Consider the following 21,976-nt stretch of genomic DNA (forward strand, 5'->3'; position numbering starts at 1 on the left):
GGTGCGGCCGCCTCCCAGGCTGAGACCCCAGGCTGCAGGTGTGTGTGTGGGGGGATCACTCCGTAGGGAGTAAATATGTTTTGTATAAAGGGTCAGGAGGGCCTCTGAGCAGCATTCCGCCAGGCTGCTTACGCTGCTGGCTCTCAGCGGCAGCCCTCCCTCTTGTGGCTATGGGGTCACCATTTTTGTTGTGGAATGACGGTTAATTTGCATATTACCTTTATTAGATAGGATAAACACAGGGAGACTGCCAAAATGAGGAAACAAAGAAACATGACCCAAATGAGAAAACAAAACTCCAGAAAAAGAACTAAACAAAATGGAGATAAGCAATCAAATAAATGCAGAGTTCAAAACATTGGCTCTAAGGATGCTCAATGAATTTAGTGAAATATCAACAGCATAAAAAAAGACCAGTCAGCCTGGCTGGTATGGCTCACTGGTTGAGTGTCAACCTATGAACCAAGGGATCACGGTTCAATTTCTGGTCAGGGCACATACCCGGGTTGCAGGCTCGATCCCCAGTGGGGGGACATGCAGAAGACAGCCTATCAATGATTCTCTCTCATCATTAATGTTTCTATCTCTCTCTCCCTCTCCCTTTTTCTTTGAAATCAATAATAATCCCATATAATAAAAGGTAATAGGCAAATTGTCCCCTTACCCGGGTTCGACCGTGAGTTCAACTGCCTGCAGCCCCTCTCCCCAGCCGGCCCTGCCCCTGATCAGCCCCCACCTCGATCAGGGCAGGGCCGGCCAGCCAACCGTCCGCGGCCCCTTCCTCCGGTCGGCCAACCTCCTGCGTCCCCTCCCCCAGCCAGCCTGGCCTGATTGGGGCGGGCCGGCCAGACCCCTCCCATGCACAAATTCGTGCAATGGGCCTCTAGTATATTAAAAAAAGAAAGGCCAGTCAGAAATGAAGAATGCACTAATTGAAATGAAGAATAATTTACAGGGAATCAACAGTAGAGAAAATGAAGCCAAGAATCCAATGAGCGATTTGTAATATAAGGAAGCAAAAAACACCCAATCAGAAGAGCAAAAAGAAAAAGGAATAAAATAAAAATGAGGATAGTGTAAGGAGCCTCTAGGTCTAGGACAACTTCAAGAGGAGTTTGCATTATGGGCATGCCAGAAGCAGAAGAGAAAACAAGCAATTGAAAACCTATTAAAAATATATAAAAGCCTAATATGGAAATTGTCCCCTCAGGAGTTCGACCGGGAGACCAGGAGTTTGATTGCTCGCTATGACATGCACTGACCACCAGGGGGCAGTGCGGAACGAAGGAAGGCCCTAGCTGGCAGCCAGAAGGCCCCGATTGGCCCTGATCGCCGGCCAGGCCTAGGTACCCTACCCATGCCTGAATTTCATGCACTGGGCCTATAGTTAAAAAATAATGAGAGTCCTAGCCAGTTTGGCTCAGTGGATAGTGTGTTGGCCTGTGGACTGAAGTGTCCCAGGTTCAATTCAGGTCGAGGGCACATGCCCGGTTACAGGCTCAGTCCCCAGTGGGGGATGTGCAGGAGGCAGCTGATCAATGAAATGGATCAGATTCCTCTCTGAAATCAATAATATACACTGAGTGGCCAGATTATTATGATCTCTGAACGCGTAATAATCTGGCCACTCAGTGTATATCCTATGTAATAAAAGGCTAATATGCAAATTGTCCCCTCGACCAGGAGTTCGACCAGCAGGCAGGCCGGACCCCACCCATGCATGAATTCATGCACAGGGCCTCTAATATATATAAATATACACCGAGTGGCCAGATTATTATGCATTCAGAGATCATAATAACCTGGCCACTCAGTGTGTGTGTGTGTGTGTGTGTGTGTGTGTGTGTGTGTGTGTATGAAAACATGGTTCTTTCAAAGAAATAATAATGACAAAAAGACTTCCCTAATTTGGTGAAGCAAATAGACATACAAGTCCAGGAAGTGCAGGGAGTACCAAATAGAATGAAACCAAAGAGGTCCACATCAAGGCACATCACAATTAAAATGCAAAAGGTTAAAGATGAAGAGAGAATCTTAAAAGCAGCAAGAGAAAAACAATTAATTACCTACAAGGGAGCTCCAATTAAGACTATCAGCTGATTTCGCAACAGAAACTTTGCAGGCTAGAAAGGAGTGGCAAGAAATATTCAAAGACTACAACCAAGATTACTCTACCCAGCAAAGCTATTATTTAGAATCGAAGGACAGATAAAGAGCTTACCAGACAAGAAAAAGCTAACGGAGTATTATATGAAATGTTAAAGGATCTTCTTTAAGAAAAAGAAGGAAAAAAAAGCAAAAATTTGAATAATAAAATGGCAATAAATACAAAAAAAAGGCTATGAGAACATAACCTTAATATTAATTGTGCTTAATTCTGGGTAAGTAGATTCTGGGTAAACTTTTTCTTTCTTCATAATTTTTCTCCAATGTTCAACTTTTCCGCCATTATGAATTCATTTATTAATTTTTAAAAGTATTTTAAAAATACAGAAAATATAAATGTATGTATTCTGTATAAATCACAATTATGTAAAAAATAACATTAACAGAACTATTAAAAACTATCAAAATGTTAACTTTTCTCAGGGTAGTGATACAATAGATGATTTTTATTCTCTTGCATTTGCTAATCTGTATTTTCCAAAAACATGTTTACATAATCTTTATTATTTTCATAATGGAAAAGTAACTAAAATTCTACCAGAGGAAAAACAGTTCTTACTTAGAAATTAGTCACACTAACCACACTTAATTCTTTTTTTATTTTTTTAAATTTTATTTTTTTTAATATATTTTATTGATATTTTACAGAGAGGAAGGGAGAGGGATAGAGAGCTAGAAACATCGATGAGAGAGAAACATCGATCAGCTGCCTCCTGCACACCTCCCACTGGGGATGTGCCCTCAACCAAGGTACATGCCCTTGACCGGAATCAAACCCGGGACCCTTCAGTCCGCAGGCTGACGCTCTATCCACTGAGCCAAACCGGTTTCAGCAACACACTTAATTCTTTATGGCTAGCATTGTGTTGTCCTTAAGAAATCCTTTCCCACTGCAAGGTTACGGAGGTAGTTTATTTTAAAGTGTTGCCTTTGCATTTCAATATTTATATCTTTACATGTAATTTATTTTATACATGGAGAATTCACCCTTCAAACTGCTGCTCAAGTATCAAATATCATGGGAAATTTCCTTAAGCTTCATGACTAATAGGCCAGATGTACTTAAGTACACTCGCTAAGCACCACAATATCTGTTTCACAATGAATAATAATAACAATTTACATTCATGTGTTATTTATTTGAATAATGTTTGCTTCCCCACAAAGATTTGCCAACTTCATGAGCATAAGGATCAAGTGTTTTTACTCACGATTTTATCTCCCAGCCAGCACTAAAACAATGCCTGTCATATAGTTGGCTTTCAAATATTTGCCAAGTGAATGGTGAAAAGTTCTACAAACATCAAGGATCATAAATACATGCCAGTCAAAAAAATTGTCCTTTCAAAATAGAATTTGACAGAAAAAAAAAAAAAGGTGTATAAAACTGGCATTAGAAAAATGAACTGATACACTACTGTTAATGTATGGGATGTTTAGAGACAACTCGTGATTTAAGAAAAATTCATTTTGGGGGGGAAGGGTAATTAAGGTAGTTCCCTAGTTAGTTCTTATAGCTCCTTCGCATAATGTTCTTTTGAATCTAGGGAGATTAAATAATTCTAAACTAATATACCACCATCCATTCATGTTGTTTATGTTAGAAAATTTAAGACATCTTTTATTCTTGCATTTCCTTTATAAACTATATCAACAAATCCTTAAAATCACCTCTGTCATCTGCCTTATATTTAAAGGAGTATCAGCCCAATTCATCATCCTTCACCTAGATAATTTTAGTAATCCCAGCCTAGCTTTATTCCTGTCTCCAAGTTCTTCCTACTCCCAGTCTATCTATCACACTGCCCATAGAAGAAAGTTCTGAAATACAAATCTCACAGTGTCACCACCTTGCTTAAAACTGATGGCTGCTGGACCACACAGGGCCAAGCTTTTAAGTTTTTCTTCCATCAACTCCTCTCACCTTTGTAATGGTACAGCCCAGCAGATCCTAGAAAACTGACACACAAGACAAGATAACCAAAAATGCCAAGATCTGAAGGAAGTGTTCACATACATAATCATCTCATATTCTGAGCTTACAGAAGGAGTAAATGTAGAAAAATTTACAACTGGGAGGTACAAAGTTGAAGAAAGATGATAAGGTTCAAGAGTAGCTTTGGAAAAACTGAAGAGTGTAAGGAGCAAAATTGTTATTCCCTACAACTCTGCAACTTCTTAAGTTTCCAAAGCTGAAAATAATCTCTTTACTGTACTATTTATACCTCTAATAATGTAGCTTTCTAATTTATTTCTAACTTGGATTTCTTTGTCTAGATAATCATCTCCTACAGGTATTTATTTTGCTTTTCCTTAGGCATGTCACCACCCTAAGATAATACATATGATATTACCTTAGCTGTGATTATGTTAGTGTCATATCTGCTGTAGATTTTTATACAATGAATATGTAAATGCTTATTATTATTTTTATACTAGAGGCCCGGTGCATGAAATTCATGCATGGGGCGGGGGGGGGGGGGGCGGTTGTCCCTCAGCCTGACCTGCACCCTCTCCAATCTGGGAGCCCTCAGGGGATTTCCTACTGACGGCTTAGGCCCGCTCCCCGTGGTTCTCTGCTCTCTGCGGACCTGCCTGCTCGACGCCACTGCAGGCCCTGCTGTCTGCTCTACACGAGGGCCTGCTTGCCCCTTGGCGCCGCGGCAAGGGGCAAGCAGCGCCCTGCTCTGTGCTCGCTGCAGGGGACTGGGGCACTGCTTGCCCTTCACTCCCGTGGCGAGGGCTTAAAGGATTGAGGGACTCAGGTGGTGCTGAGGGGACTGGGCGCTGCCATCTTGTGGCTATGGACACCGCTTTCTTTGTTGCGAAGTGACATTCAATTTGCATATTCCATTTTTATTAGATAGGATAAGTGGCTTTTAATGGTTCTTGTTTTATACAATTGTACATTAATCTCAGTATTATTTTGTAATATGCTGTAATATGTGATCCTTGTTAAGCAAGACTTAGTAAAAATAATTTTAATAAGAATAATTTTTCTGACAAAATTTTATGTCTTGGCAACAAGATTTATCTTGCTGATTTTAAAAATGACGTGCTTTTTCATATACCATGCTCATGGACAGAAAGAATTAACATCACTAAAATGTCCATACTACCCAAAACAATCTATAGATGTAATGCAATCCCTATCAAAATACCAATGGTATTTTTCACAGAAATAGAACAAATAATTCTAAAATTTATATAGAACCACAAAAGACCTCAAATAGCCACAGCATTCTTGAGAAAGAACAAAGTTGGAGGTATCATGCCAACTGACATCTAACTATACTATAAGGCTATAGTAATCAGAATGGCAATGGAGCAAAATAGAGTCCAGAAATAAACCCAAGCCTATATGGTTAATTACCCTATGGCAAAAAAAGCAAACATATACAATGGAATAAAGATAATCTATTCAATAAATGATTTTGGAAAAACTAGACTGATACATCAAAAAAAGTAACAACCACTTTCTTACACCATATAAAAGAAAAATCTCAAAAATAGATTAAAGACTTAAATGTAAGACCCAAAACCATAGAACTCCTTGAAGAAAACATAGGCAGTAAACTCTCTGACACCGCATCTTAGTAATATATTTTTTTCTGATATATCCCTTCAGGCAAGGGAAACAAAAAATAAACAAATGGGACTACAACAAAGAGTATTTGGCCCTAACTGGTTTGGCTCAGTAGATAGAGCGTTGGCCTGCGGACTCAAGGGTCCCGGGTTTGGTTCCGGTCAAGGGCATGTACCTTGGTTGCGGGCATATCCCCAGTGGGGGGTGTGCAGGAGGCAACTGATAGATGTTTCTCTCTCATCGATGTTTCTAACACTCTATCCCTCTCCCTTCCTCTCTGTAAAAAATCAATAAAATATATATATATTTTTAAAGAGTATTTGCACAGCAAAGGAAATCATCAATAAAACACAAAGACAACCTACCAATTGGGAAAATATATTTGCCAATGATATATCCAATAAGAGTTAATATCCAAAATTTATAAGGTAATCATACAACTTACCACCCAAAAATGAACAATCCAATTAAAAAATGGACAGAAGATACCCTGGCCAATGTTGCTCATGCGTTTGAATCCTGGTCAAAGGCACATGCCTGGGTTGCAACCTAAGTTGCAGGTTCAATCCTCAGACCCCGTTGGGGTGTGTGCAGGAGGCAAACTATCGATGTGTCCTTCTCACATCAAAGTTTCTCTCTCTCCCCCTATTCCCTCACTTCCACTCTCTAAAAATTGATGGGGAAAAAAATCCTCTCATGAGGATTAATTTTTTTTTTTAAAAAAAAAAAGGAAAAAAGAAAAGAAAATGGACAGAAGACCTGAATAGACACTTCTCCAAAGAGGACATAGAGATGGCCAATAGACATATGAAAAGATGCTCAATGTCACTAATCATCAGAGGAACGCAAATCAAAACCACAATGAGGTATCAACTCACACCTGTCAGAATGGCTATCATTAATACATCAACAAACAGTAAATATTGGGGAAGGTTTGTAGGAAAGGAACCCTTGTGCATTGTTGGTGGGATTGCAAATTGGTGCAGCCACTACGGTAAACAGTATAAAGTTTGCTCACAAAATTAAAAATAGAACTACCTTATGACCCACAAATTCCACTTCTGGGTATTTATCCGAAGAAATTTAAAACACTAATTTGAAAAGATATGTGCAGCCCTACATTCACTGCAGCATTATTTACAATAGCCAAGATATGGAAGCAATCTAAGTGCCCATCAACAGACGATTGAATAAAGAAAATGTGGTGCATATATACACTGGAATATTAAGCCATAAAAAAGAAAGAAATCTTATCATTTGTGACAACATAGGTTAACGCCGGTGGTTTTGATCCGGCATCTAGAAGGGTTCAGCAATCTGGAGAAGGGCTGTGCATAAATTAATAAAGAGCCCAGAGATGAGACATAATTTTGAAAGGCATATTGGGGAGTCAAAGAAAGACTTAGCTAAAGGAACTAAGTTCTCCTTGTCTCAGGATCCCTTGCTTTTTATTAACACAATTTGTCCTAAGGCAAGGTGGAGATATACACATTAAAGGGTGGGGTTAGGTACAGAATCCACTGTCAGATTGTCAGGTTTGGGAGAAACTGCCTTAGTGTGTTCAGGTGTTTGGCCAACAGGAGGCAATAACATGTAGATTGAGATGCCCTGAGCTGTCTGGCAGCAAGCAATCATCCTTTTCAGGTTTGGGGAAATGCCTTTAGCCATTCCCAACGGGCGATAACATATGTGACTCAGCCCTTGATGAGTCCCCAAGTTCCATCAACCTTTCTATGAAACTCTTGTAATTATGACATGCTGGAACTGGCTTCCGGCAATAAGTAGACCTAGAGGTTATTATGCTAAGTAAAATAAGTAAAACAGAGAAAGACAAATACCATGTGATTTCACTTATATGTGGAATCTGAAGTACAAAACAAACAAGAAAAAAACAAAACAGACTTAGATACAAAGAACAAACTGATCATTGCCAGATGGGAGGGGGTCTGGGGGCTGCTTGAAAAATTTGAAGGGATTAAGAAGCACAAATTGATAGTTACAAAACAGTCATGAGGATGTAAATTTCAGCATAGGGAATACAGTCAATAACACTGTAATAACAATGTATGGTGCCAGGTGAATACTAGTCTTCTGGGGCCAGAGGTGGGTGTGGGGGGCGGGTAGCAATCACTTTGTAAATTATATAAATGTCTAACCATGATGCTGTATTCCTGAAATTAATATAACACTGAATACCAACTGTAATTGAAAAAAAGATACAATTTTAAAACAAAGAATAAAAGAATTTTAAGAAAATGACTTTAAATTAATCTACAGTTTCAGTATTCATCTTGCTGTCAAAAAAGGGTACCTTTATATCCCAAAGTCACACACTCAACCAACTTCACCTAAAGCTAAAAAAGAGCTTCTGAACTTTGATAATCTGAACTACAGTGGCAGCTTAAAAAAATTTTAATGGCCTATTAGCCAAAATTTCACTCTACGTTAATAATCAAACATAGCATCCAAAACATACATACTTGGGATACATTTTAATAAAATAATCTGAAGCTTTAGTGCTAAATTATACTAACATGATTTTCTAAAATAAAGAGGCAAATGAGATAACATTTAAAGGTCTTTTTATTCCATGTTTCCAAATATGAATTCATCAACTGTATAAAAAAGTAACGGCCGAAACCGGTTTGGCTCAGTGGATGGAGCGTCGGCCTGCGGATTGAAGGGTCCCAGTTTCGATTCCAGTCAAGGGCGTGTACCTTGGTTGCAGGCACATCCCCAGTAGGGGGCCTGCAGGAGGCGGCTAATCGATGTTTCTTTCTCATCGATGTTTCTAGCTCTCTATCCCTCTCCCTTCCTCTCTGTAAAAAAATCAATAATAAAAAAAAAGTAACGGCTTATTTTTTATAATCACTTAACTCAGATTTATGCTTTTGGATCTCCAATCCTTTTACAAATTGCTTAAGAAGTTTTACTATGCTTGAAAATGAAACTAGTATAATCAACTAACTTAAAAATGGAATCATTTTGTCAATTACTCAAAGGTTGAATTTCACACAAAACTATGTTTAATACCTAAGATTCTAATTTTAATCTGACAATAATTAAGAGTTCCAAAACAATTAAGTCGCCTGTCTTTCTAGAAAATTAAAATCAGTATTTCCATGGTTCCCAAACCTTGTATTTAAAAAATTCAAGAGTCTGAAGGAAAATTTTAAGTTTTTACTGGAAACACAGTGCCATCTGTCAAATACCTTATGAACTATTATCACTAAAGTTACTTGGGGTACTACAGAAAAAATATTGAGATACATCACCTCACAACGTTTGGAAACTTCTGTAATGTTTAATTTTAAAGTAAATTTAAAGTAACCTCTTTATTTGTTTTGAAACATATTTGTCAACCCCTAAACTATTTAAAAGTAATTTAACAATCTAAAAGTTTAAAAAAGCAAACAAACAAAAACACTTTTTTAAAAATCCTCACCCAAGGACATTTTTTCCATTGGCTCCAGAGAGAGCGTGGGGGCAGGGGGAAGGCAGGGAGGAAGAGAGACATCCGTTGGTTGCCTCACCCATGTGCCCCGACTGGGGATCCAACCTGCAACCTGGGTATGTGCCCTGACCTGGAATCAAACTGGAGCACCCAATGCACAGGACGACGCTCTCACCACTGAGCACACCAGCCAGGGCAAACACACACACACTTCTTAACACAAATTCCTCTTTTTTTTTTGCTAATCCTACCTGAGGATATTATTCCCATTGATTTTTCTTTTTCTTTCTTTCTTTCTTTTTTTTTTAGAGAGAGAGAGAAAAGGGGAGAGACAAACAAGAGAAACATCGATGTGCGGGGCTGGGGATCGAGTCTGCAACCAAGGTACGTGCTCTTGACTGGAATTGAACCCAAAACCCTTCAGTCTGAGGGCTGATGCTCGAGAAACCAGTTAGGTCTACACAAATTAACTTCTAAAATTATATTTATTACTAGAGGCCCGTTGCACGATATTCCTACAAGAGGCCTTCTTTCCCCTGGCTTCACTCCCAGCCGCCCGGGAGCCGGCATGTTCCCGCTCCCAGCCTGCCCAGAGCCATCAAGTCCTCGCTTCTGTCCGGAGCACGGCTCCAGTAGTTCCCTCCGCCGCCCCCCTTCCCCTCATAGCAGGCATCACGCCCCTCCCGGCTGCTCCATGCCTGCATGTGCAAATTAACCTCCATCTCTGTTGGGTTAATTTGCAAGCTCACTCTGATTGGCTGTGGGCATAGCGGAGTGATGGTTAATTTGCATGTTTCTCTTTTATTAGGTAAGATAGCTTTCACAGTATAGTACTGGGATTAAAAGAGTGAAAATATGTCCCATCTCTCTGCCTAAAAAACCAATTCATACAGTTGTGCAAATACAAGGTAATTTTGTAAATTCCGACTCTTTAGTCAATGTTTTTTTTCAATGATAAGCTCTTTCCAATTAGGTATTCTGTTCATCAGCCAAGTGGTCCTATATTTCCCTGATCCTACATGTCAGTATAAATTGGTTCCATCCAGGGTCCCATCTCAGATGACAGGAATTACCTGTATTTCATTTTTTGTCACAAAAGTCACAAAATCCTTAAGTCAGAGGGACCTTAGGATAAGCTGATCTGTAAAAGGACTGCTGAAAGAGGAGAGGAAAAAAAAACCTCACAGAATTTCTAGGGGACAGAAAGACCTGGTTCTGAGAAGGGCAGACTGAGAATTAGAAAAAACTGAGCTCCAGGACAAGCTGTTTCTAATATTAATGACCACAAACATCCCAACCTGGATAGCTTTCCTCATGTATAAAACAAAAAGGACTACAGTAGAATTTGGATCTGTTACTGGGCATCCCTTGAGATCAAGCCAGAGATATAGATTCCCAAGATTATCCTGAAGATTCTGGTCTAGTTCAGTAAGCTGGGGGTGAAGATCACAATCTGTGCAAGTGATTGAGGTGCACAGCCAGGTTTGAGAACTGTGACAATACTTTAAGTTGACTTACTAGTATGCAAGAATCAATCAATGCTCTTACTAGTAACTCTGACTTGATGTCTATAGGTACAGATGCTATCTTGTTCGTCTACAAACAAACATGCTAAGAATGGTGGAGTGGAAAGACAGAAGAGATAGTGAGGATATCTGGATATACAGAATTCCCCTAGACTGCTTGGTATAGGAAAATACCATCTTCTTTGTTTAAACCACTATTAGTTGCTTGAAAAGCTAAAAAGTGTTTCTAAATGACATAGCAATGAAAGAAAAGATGATCTCAAGTGTACAATTCAGGTCTAATATTCTAAAGGTCTGGTTTTAAATAACCTAATTGCCCCGGAAGGACTACTTTTCTAGCCTGGCCAGTGTAGCTCAGCGGTTGAGCATCGGACCCAGGAACCAATAGTTTGCCGTTGATTCCTGGTCAGGGCACATGCCTGAGTTGCGGGCTTGATCCCTAATAGGGGTGTGTGCAGGAGGTAGCTGATCAATGAAGTTCTTCTCTCACTGATGTTTCTCTTTCTCTACCCTCACCCTTCCTCTCTCTAAAAATCAATAAAAACATACTTTTCTACAATAGCCCTGACATATGGCTATCCAGATTTTGATGTACAATCTGAAGACATCATTCAAAAAATACAGCTTTACCAATTCCCATTCTTTTCATACCTTTTCATTCCATTCAAGATCATGTTCTGTGAAGTTCAAGTTCACAAATTGGATTAAAATGAGGATATCCTATGGAAACCCCACACTAAAAAGGCTACATACTTACATTTATAATTTTTAAACTAATAAATTGAACTACATCTTGGTTTAGGAATGTCAGAAAGACTAACTAAAAGGGTATTGTTCATGCATCTTTCTTCTTGTTCCCCATCCTTTAGCCTAATTCATCAATTTGTAAATAAAAAAACACATCAGCTTTAATGTGTAGGAGATACATCTGTGAAAGTCACCAGTAGGCACCAACAAAGAGAAATTAGGCTTGTGTATTGCAGCCCATTATCTTTTCTAAAGTGAGTTGGGCTCTGGCTGGCACAGTGACTGTCCCTAAGTTGAATTATTGTAAAAAAAAAAAAAAAAAAAAAAAAGTAGTGACTAACAAAGCATATCCCCAAATGGACCCTTCCATTTGCCCTATATCTAAGTCACATTAAAGACAATTATTGCAGAGGCATAAAACAAATTCATAAATATTGACTGAGATCCCAATCATGTCAAGGAACATGAGGCAGATGGTTGGGTGAAGGGAAAGGACACAGGGAGGTGACACAAAATACTACAAGAAATAAAGCAAATTAATTACTTAGGTGAGCTAATTTCCAATTTTTCCATTAGGCAATGTCATCTTTAACTCTCATGAAAATAAAAACCTGGTTGGAAATGCACTGGTTTTCAGCCATGCTTTGGTGAACTTTTCATTCAACCTACCGGTATTTGTTGGGTTGTTGTTGGCTGGAGCCAGGGAACCAGTGTGGTTTCGGATGAGATTGTCTTGAGTTGATGGAGGGCCTGAAGCTGACCATGAGGGAGTACTGTATCCCGAAAGACTCTGCTGCTGGTGGTACTGTTGTGATGGTGGAGGTGGAAGTGGTGATGGACGGTTGAGAGCGGTATTTTGACTAGAAAATGAATTATCTCTGACTGGTCTGACAGTTGAAGCATTCTGTGAGGTAAACATTTGTTGCCCATATGGCTCACCAGCAGGCAGAGAGGGATATGAAACACTAGGATACACAGCATTAGAAACAGTTGACACAGCATAGTGACCACAAGTAGAGGGAAATCCCTGAGAAACAGCAGAAGAGTTGGCAGAGTACATAGCTGGACCACTATAATGATTCACAAAAGAGGAGTATGGCTGTGAGGCACTCATATACAAATGAGATGCTGGTGATGCGGCACCTTGGAAATATTCTGGAGTGGACCCCACATTGTGAGGAGCAGGAAGAAGTCTGCCATAAATCTGCTCTGCTCCTGGTTGTTGGTTTGTAGTTTTAGGAGTCACCACATTTTGTGTGGATACTGTATAAAAACCAGAGTAGTAATCACCACACTGGCCATCCAACGGCAATGAGGTCATTTTCCCAGGTCCTTGAAAGTGATGTCCCGAGGGAATACTATAGCTTTGAGCATACAATTCATAAGCAGATGGAACCGGCAATTGATTCTGTGCTGGACCTGAAAAAGAAAAGCAAATATTTACAGGGATTGGTAAGGAGATAACTAATTTTTAAGCACAGTTCCCACCTAAATGTTCCCCAATTAATTTACTTCTCCATAATCACAAATTGTTTCAAAAGATAGATATATACTGTTATAGATCCACTGCGATAGCTAGTCTCCAAAATGGCCTCCAATGATTCTTCCCTCCTGGTATTCACACCCTCCCACAAAGTATCAGAATTGGTCTGTGTGACCAATGCCATATAGCAAAGGTAATGAATGGTCTATCACTTCCAACGTTTGCTCAGCAGTGGGTGTTGGCTCTTTCTCTTGGATCACTCAATCAGGAAGAACAAGCCTGCCAAATAGTGACGAGCCCTACAGAGAAGTCCATGTGGCGAGGAATTAAACTCTCTGGCCAACAGCCAAAGAGAAACCGAGGCCTGCCAACAACCACATGAATGAACTTGGAAGCAGATCTCTCCTACCTAGTCATCTTGAGATAACTACATCCCAGGTGACAGCTTGACTGCAATCTCATAAGACCCTAAGCCAGAACCACTCAGGTAGGCCATTTCTAAGTTCATGTCCCTCAGAAATGATAAGATTAAATATTTGTTGTTTTGAGTTGCTAAATTTGGAGTATTTTATTATGCTGCAATTGATAACTAACACCAGCTTAGAAGTTCAAATCTTTTTATACCTTTTTAAAAAAACTATGAAAGTAACAACATACCCAGTGCTAATGGTTTCTTTTATTTTTATTATTAATCCTCACCCGAGGATATTTTCCCATTGATTTTTAGAGAGAGTAAGGAAATGTGGAGAGACACACAGAGAGAAACATCAATGTGAGAGAGACACATCATTTGGTTGCCTCCCGCACACGCGCCCTGACCAGGGCCAGGGATCGAGCCTGCAACCAAGGTATATGACCTTGACCAGAACCGAACCCAGGACCCTTCAGTTCATGAGCTGACGCTTCATCCACTGAGCCAAACTAGCTAGGGCTAATGACTTCTTATGTATCCTACCAATGAACATATAACATGCAATCTTATATAATAAAAAGCTAATATGCAAATCAACAGAACAGCGGAACGACCGGTCGCTATGATGCGCACTGACCACCATGGGGCAGATGCTCAACACAGGAGCTACCCCTGGTGGTCAGTGCACTCCCACAGTGGGAATGCCACTCAGCCAGAAGCCCTGAGCCGGCTCATAGCTGGGGAGTGCAACGGCGGTGGCAGGAGCCTCTCCCGCCTCCATGGCAGCGCTAAGGATGTCCGAATGCCAACAGTCAGACATCCCCCAAGGGCTCCCAGACTGTGAGAGGGCACAGGCCGGGCTGAGGGACCCCCTCCCCGAGTGCACGAATTTCGTGCACTGGGCCTCTAGTGCATATATAAGCATATACACTGTGTGGCCAGATTATTATGACCACCTGAGGTTTGTAGGCAAATTAGCCGTACACTGCATTGTATGGGGTATGGAAGCCGAAGGCCTGTTTGAACACCTTTGCTGTCTGCAGTTACCAAGATAAAACATCTCCAATTCGCACAGGAACACAAGGATTGGACAGTCGAGCATTGGAAAAAAGTCATGTGGTCTGATGAATCACGTTTCCGGTTGCATCATGCAGATGGCAGAGTGAGAATTTGGCAGAAACAGCATGAAAGCATGCACCCCACATGCATGAGTACAACCCTTCAAGCTGGTGGGGGCAGTGTTATGGTTTGGGGCACGTTTTCCTGGCATGATTTGGGCCCTTTAATTCATGTGGAACAACGTCTGAATAGCACAACATACCTAAGTATCGTTGCTGATCAAGTTCATCCTATCATGTTGATGGCGTATCCCAATGGAGATGGCTTCTTCCAACAAGACAATGCGCCATGCCACGGTGCTTGTATTGTGCAGGAGTGGTTTCAAGAACATGAGGGAGACTTTACCTTGCTTAGGTGGCCCCCACAATCACCAGATCTCAATCCAATTGAGCATTCATGGGACGAAGTTAAAAGAGCCATCAGGCAGCTGGTTCCACAACCATCAAATCTCACAGAACTGGACAGTGCTATTCATCAGGCATGGTGTCAGATTCCTTGCATCACCTTTCAACATCTCGTGGAGTCAATGCCAAGAAGAATCACCGCAGTATTGAAGGCAAAAGGTGGCCCAACGAAGTACTGATGGGGTGTTCATAATAATCTGGCCACTCAGTGTATATTTTTTAAAGCACACATTTCATATTACAGTTCTGCAACTTATTTTTTTAACTTAATATATCCTAGGTAACTTAAGGATTTTCTATATACTATTTCATTGTAGAGATATATTATTTACTAAATCCCCATTGACAGATATTTATTTCAGGGAGTGAACTAACTTATATTTATGAGGTCAACTCCTTTGATGAATTTGTAGGATAAGTTTTTAGAAATGAAACTGGAGGTTCAAAGGGTTTGTGCCTTTTTTTTTTTTTTTCCAATCCTCCCAGGGAAATGGAAAGAGAGTAACAACGATGTGTGAGAGAAACTCTGGTGGGCTGCCTCATATACATGCCCCTACTGGGGATCAAATTCGCAACCTCAGCGAATGGGATGATGGTCCAACAACCGAGCCACACCAGCCAGGGCTTTTAAAATTGACCGTTACTGTCAAATACCTCTCCAAAAGATCTATAAATTTACACCTTCCATCAATAATGATTAAGAATGTCTCATCTTCCCAACACTGAGTGGCATTTTAAATCTTTGCCAATTTTATAAGAAAAAAAATTTTTGTTTGCATACTTAACTTTTGAGTGATGTTTAGAATCTTCTCAAATATTTCTTAGCCATTTGAATGTCTTCCTCTGCTATTTGCCCTTTTCCATAGCGTTGTGTTTTCCTTATGATTTATGAGTGCTCTTGTATTCTAAGAAATTAACCTTATGTTTTATATGTTGTATATATTTTCCCTCAGGTTGTTTGTCTTTTGACTCTTTTCATGGCAACTTTTGCTATAGTATCTTGATTATTGTCTAGTAAAATCTTTCGTGTTTGATAAATTTTTAAAATATGTTTTTATTGTTTTTTAGAGAAAGAGGAAGGAAGAGGGATAGAGCGATAGAAACATTGATGATGAGAGAGAAACATTGATCAGCTGCCTCCTGTACATCCCCTACTGGGGAACTGCTCGCAACCCAGGTTATGTGCCCAGACTGGGAATAGAACTGGTGACCTCTTGGTTCATGGGTCAACACTCAACCACTGAGGCAAACTGGCCAGGCTGCTTGATAAATTTTTAAATCATTCTTAGTAAAACCTTCCCCCATAGTATTATAAAACTATATACCCATGTTTTCCTCTGATGCTTTTAACACTTCCACTTTTATATTTTTATATCTTTGATCACCATAGAAAGCATTTATTTTATCACTAGAGGCCCAGTGCACAAAATTCAAGCATGGGTAGGGTCCCTAGTGGCTGCCAGCTGCCAGCGGGGGGCCTCCCTTCGTTCCATGCTGCCCCCTGGTGGCCAGCTCATGTAATAGCAAGTGATCAAACTCCCGGTCGGTCAAACTCCCCAGGGAACACTTTGCATATTAGGCTATTATATATATAGATTATTAAAATTAACATTAATCATTTCATTAATTTTGTTAATAGTCTATTATTAAACACTTGAGGCCCAGCGCGCAAAATCGTGTGAGACCCCAGACCCGCTGCACTGGCAGGACCCCAGACACGCCACGCTGCAAGACCCATCAATGCACCTCCTGGTCACCAGTCATTTGGTTGTTTGTTATGGCCACTGGCCTTTGATAATACAGATTTTACACTATGGCACTCGCTGTTCTAAATGTGCACTCTACACACACACACACACACACACTTCTTTAATCCTCCTCACAGCCTCTACAAGTAAACAGTATCATTATACTCACTCTATAAATAAGATAAATGAGGCACAGATATTAAGCTATTTAGTAATCACAATCATAGGAAGTAACAGGGCTGTGTTTTGAATCAAGTAATCTGGCTCAAGTCCATACTTTTAAACAATGATTTGCCGGCCCCTCATTACACTAAATCTGGCTGGCTTTTTTAGCCTGGTCAGTTGTCCCAAACAATGGAATTCTAGACTCGGTTCCTTAAACTAAGGGCAAATTTTATCCTAGAATCAAATTTTACAATCTTGTGATAATACTTTGTAAACAGTGGGATGATTGGATAAATTCAAATTGATTTTACTTGCTCCCTTTTGGTATTTTAATGAGGCTTCCAGACAATTTAAAGTTACACATGCAGCTTGCATTAAATTCCTACTGAATGCTGCTATAAGACAGAAATACATGAAAAGAAAAGGAGCATTAATAACAGTTTCCAAGCTAGGCCCAGTAATTATAATAGCATTTTAAGGTATTACCAAATTTCATTAATGCTACTAATTTCTAAGGAAAAATAACTGGCTTTCTGGGATAATTTAGATGCAGATCTTTCTTTGGATTCAAAATGACTCTGCAACATATATGAAAAGACATCTGGTATTTTATTAACTTCTAAAATGGACAGCAACAAAGGTTATAAAGGAGAGAATAAGTTAGTTACATATGTGGATAGTCAAATTTTTGAATAATAACTCTAGAAGTATTTTTCTTATTACAAAGGTGATGTATAATCATTGCAAAAATATTTGCAGAAAACGATGAAATAAACATCAACTGTGATTAACATTTTGATGTATGTCTACCCAATATTTTCTTTTTGTAACTGTCTAATTTAGTTAAACAAAAGTGGGCTTATAATGAACATTTACATGATTTCTTTATTTAGCGTGACTTGAATATCTTTCCATTATCATTTTAAATGTCTGAGTAGTATTCCAGTACATGGGTTTATCATATTTAAATAAATTCTCTATTACTTGACCACTGGTTGTTTTCAATTTCTTAAAAAACATTAAGCCACATAATGATAAATATTTTTGTAGGTAAATCTGTGTTCACTTATTTTACCTTGCTAAAAGCAATTTCTTACCATTTACAATTGTTGGATCAGGCCCTAGGTGGCAACTTAACTGTGAAAACACTGGAGAGTTACCGGATGTCCAGAATAAAAAGACAGGCAGAAGAAAGAAAGAAAAGAAAGAAAAGGAAGAAAAGGAAGAAAAGGAAGAAAAGGAAGGAAGGAAGGAAGGAAGGAAGGAAGGAAGGAAGGAAGGAAGGAAGGAAGGAAGGAAGGAAGGGAGGGGCAGGCAGAGACTAGAGAATCAGAATGGGCCCAGAGGTTGAACTTAACACTCAAAGGCTTCAAAGTAGCTATTATAATATGTTCAAAAAAAGGGAAAAAACACATGTTCAAAGAATTGACACTCTAACATACATGTAGTCAGAAGGGTTAAATAGTGGCCTCCCAAAAGATAATCTCTACATCCCAATCCCTAAAACCCATAACATGATTTTATATGAAAAAGAATGAGCATTACTTTATATGAGAAAGAACATAAGTGAAGGGTCTTGAGAGGAGGAGCTTCTCCTGTATTATCTGAACAGACCCTAAAGTCTTCCCTAGAGTCTTCTACAGAGAAAGTGTGGCCCTGCCAACACCTTAATTTCAGACTCCTAGTCTCCAGAACTGGGAAAGAATAAATTACTGTTGTTTTAAGCCACCATGGTCGTGTTCATTTTTTACAACAGCCAAAGAAAACTAATACAGTGAGGATATTGAATAGCAATTCTCAAAGTGCAAAATATAGAACCTTGGCATTACTAAAAACTCTTGGGAGATCTGTAAAGACTAATGAACACCTTTTTTAATAGTACTAAATGGTATCTGACCAATGGTTCAAAAGCAATGATGGGTAACATGCTGGCCCTGTGGCACAAATTGAAGCAGTAGCACCAATCAACACCATTCTACCATGTACTCATAGTTTACAAAAAAAAAAAAAGCCAGTTTCACATAAGAATACCCTATATAAAGCAGTAAAAAATTATTAATTATATTAAATCTCAACCCTGGAATCTAGATCTTTTTTCATATTCTCTGTGATAAAAATGTAATAAACATAAAGCAACTCTATCACATACTAAAGTTTAGAGATTATCTTGAGATAAAGCACTTGTTCAACTTAACTATAAGCTTTTTCATGAAATACTATTATTGTATGAAGAAAATATTGGCAAGTAGAATCCAGCAATATGTAAAAAGTAAAATACATCATGACCAAATTGGGTTTATTCCAGTCTCAACATCTGAAAATATATTCAATGCAATTCACCATATTGACAGACTAAAGAAGAAAAACCAATTCACCACTCCTATTCAACAATGTTCAAGACGTACTAGCTACTTCAGTCAGGAAAGAAAAAGAAATGGCATATAGATTTGAAAGGAAGAAACAAAACAGTCTTTATTTACAGAATGAAATGATTGTATAGTAAATTCTAAAGAATCGACAAAAGAAATGGCTGGAACTAAAAGTAAGCTAATCAAAGTCACAAGATACAAGGTCAATAATACAAGAGTCAATTTCACTTCCTAAGACCAATAATGAGCAACTGGGATTTAAAATTAAGCAAGTGCCATGACCAGTTTGGCTCAGTGGATAGAGCGTCGGCCTGCGAACTAAAGGGTCCCAGGTTCGATTCCGGTCAAGGGCATGTACTTTGGTTGCGGGCACATCCTCAGTAGGGGGTGTGCAGGAGGCAGCTGATCGATGTTTCTCTCTCATCGATGTTTCTAACTCTCTATCCCTCTCCCTTCCATTCTTTGAAAAATCAATAAAATATATTTTAAAAATAAAAATAAAAAATATAAAATTAAGCAAGTAATATTATTTATAATGGCACACAAAAAAAGAAGTACTTAAAATATAAACCTAAGGAAATATGTGAAGGGTCTATATGCAGAAAACCATAACACTGATGAAAGAAATCAAGATTTAACTAAATGAGCCCTAACCGGTTTGGCTCAGTGGATAGAGCGTCGGCCTGCAGACTCAAGGGTCCCGGGTTCGATTCCCGGTCAAGGGCATGTACCTTGGTTGCGGGCACATAACCAGTGGAGGGTGTGCGGGAGGCAGCTGGTCGATGTTTCTCTCTCATCAATGTTTCTAACTCTCTATCCCTCTCCCTTCCTTTTTTTTTTTTTTTTTTTAATATATTTTATTGATTTTTTCACAGAGAGGAAGGGAGAGGGATAGAGAGTTAGAAACATCGATGAGAGAGAAACATCGACCAGCTGCCTCCTGCACACCTCCCACTGGGGATGTGCCCACAACCAAGGTACATGCCCTTGACCGGAATCGAACCCGGGACCCCCCAGTCCACAGGCCGACGCTCTATCCACTGAGCCAAACCGGTTTTGGCTCCCTCTCCCTTCCTGTCTGTAAAAAATCAATAATATATATATATATATATATATATATATATATATATGTATATATATGTATACACACACACACACACACACACACACAAGATTTAACTAAATGAATTGAAATAGTATATTTGTGGACTAGAAGACTTGATTTTAATCTTTAGGTTCAATGAAAGTCCAATAAAAATATATATCAACAAACTGATTCTAAAATTTCTATGAAAAGGTGAAGAAGGTACTAAAACAGCAAAAAACACACACTAATCAAGCAATTGTGTCTAAAAATAGACCCACTAAAACATAGCCAAATTATTTTTGACAAAGGTGCAAAGGCAATTCAATGGAGGAAAGATGGCCTTTTCAATAAATGGTGCTAAAACAATCCATATACACACACACACAAAAAAAACAAACCAACATATACCTCAGACCTTAAACAAAAAATTAAGTAAAAATGAATTATAGATCTAAATGTAAAACTTAAAAACTTCTAGAATATCTAGGTAAATACAGGTTTGGCAATAAGTTCTTACCTGTGACACTAAAAACATGGTCAGTATCAGAAAATATAAGAAGTGGACTTTATCAACTTAAAACCCTGGCTCTGTGAGAAGCACTAGGAGAATTAAAAGATAAGCCATGGCATGGCTCAGTGGTTGAACATCAACCTATGAACCAGGAGGTCTCAGTTCAATTTCTGGTCAGGGCACATGCCTGGGTTGTGAACTCGATCTCCACTGGGAGGGTGTGCAGGAGGCGGCTGATCAATGATTCTCTCTCATTGGTGATGTTTCCTTTCTTTTCTTTTTTAAAAATATATTTTTATTGATTTTAGAGAGGAAGGGATAGGGAGAGAGATAGAAACATCAATGATGAGAGAGAATCATTGATTGGTTGCCTCTTGCATGTCCCACACTGGGGATCCAGCCCACAACCTGGGCATGTGCCCTGACTGGGAATCAAATAGTGACCTTCTGGTTCATAGGTTGATGCTCAACCATTGAGCAACATCGGCCAGGCCATCATTGATGTTTCTATCTCTCTCTCCCTCTCCCTTTCTCTCTGAAATCAATAAAAAAATATATATTTTTAAAAGGATATGCCACAGTCTAGAGAAAATACCTGCAAATCACATATCCAATAAAGGAAATAAGAGACAACTCAACCAAAAATTGTTGAAAGATCTGAAAAGATCACCACTAAGAGGGAAAAAAAAAAAAAGATCACCACTAAGGAAGATATATAGGTGGCAAATAAACCTGTTATGAGGGAAATGCAAATTAAAGATATATTTTATTGATTTTTTTCACAGAGAGGAAGGGAGAGAGATATAGAGTTAGAAACATCGATGAGAGAGAAACATCGATCAGCTGCCTCCTGCACACCCCCTACTGGGGATGTGCCCGCAACCAAGGTACATGCCCTTGACTGGAATCGAACCTGGGACCCTTCAGTCCGAAGGCCGACGCTCTATCCACTGAGCCATACCGGGTAGGGCAAGGGAAATGCAAATTAAAACCACAGTGAGATACATCTACACACCCATTAGAATGATTAAAATAAAAAATATCAAATATTGACAACAATGTGGTACAACAGAACTCTCATTCATTGTTAGAGGGAATGCAAAATAGCATAGGCACCCTGGAAAATATTTTGGCAGTTCCTTGTAAAGTTAAATATACACTTACTATTTGACCCTGCACTCCTACATATTTACTTAATG

General features: G+C 39.2%; 1 protein-coding gene across 5 annotated transcripts in view; it reads right to left on the reverse strand.

The window, feature by feature from the left end:
• Nucleotides 1-21,976, reverse strand: part of SEC24B (SEC24 homolog B, COPII coat complex component) — a 104,694-nt gene that overhangs the window by 62,173 nt on the left and 20,545 nt on the right. For 4 of the 5 annotated variants that reach the window (XM_080641975.1, XM_080641973.1, XM_080641974.1 and 1 more), the window contains exon 2: nt 12,149-12,898. The exons of the other annotated variant lie outside the window; for it this stretch is intronic. In XM_080641975.1, the coding sequence (XP_080498101.1) occupies nt 12,149-12,898 (750 nt within the window). The remainder of the gene's footprint in view (nt 1-12,148; nt 12,899-21,976) is intronic. 5 annotated transcript variants of the gene reach the window in all.

Source organism: Plecotus auritus (genome assembly GCF_963455305.1).
Source record: "Plecotus auritus genome assembly, chromosome: 1".
Classification (NCBI taxonomy): domain Eukaryota; kingdom Metazoa; phylum Chordata; class Mammalia; order Chiroptera; family Vespertilionidae; genus Plecotus; species Plecotus auritus.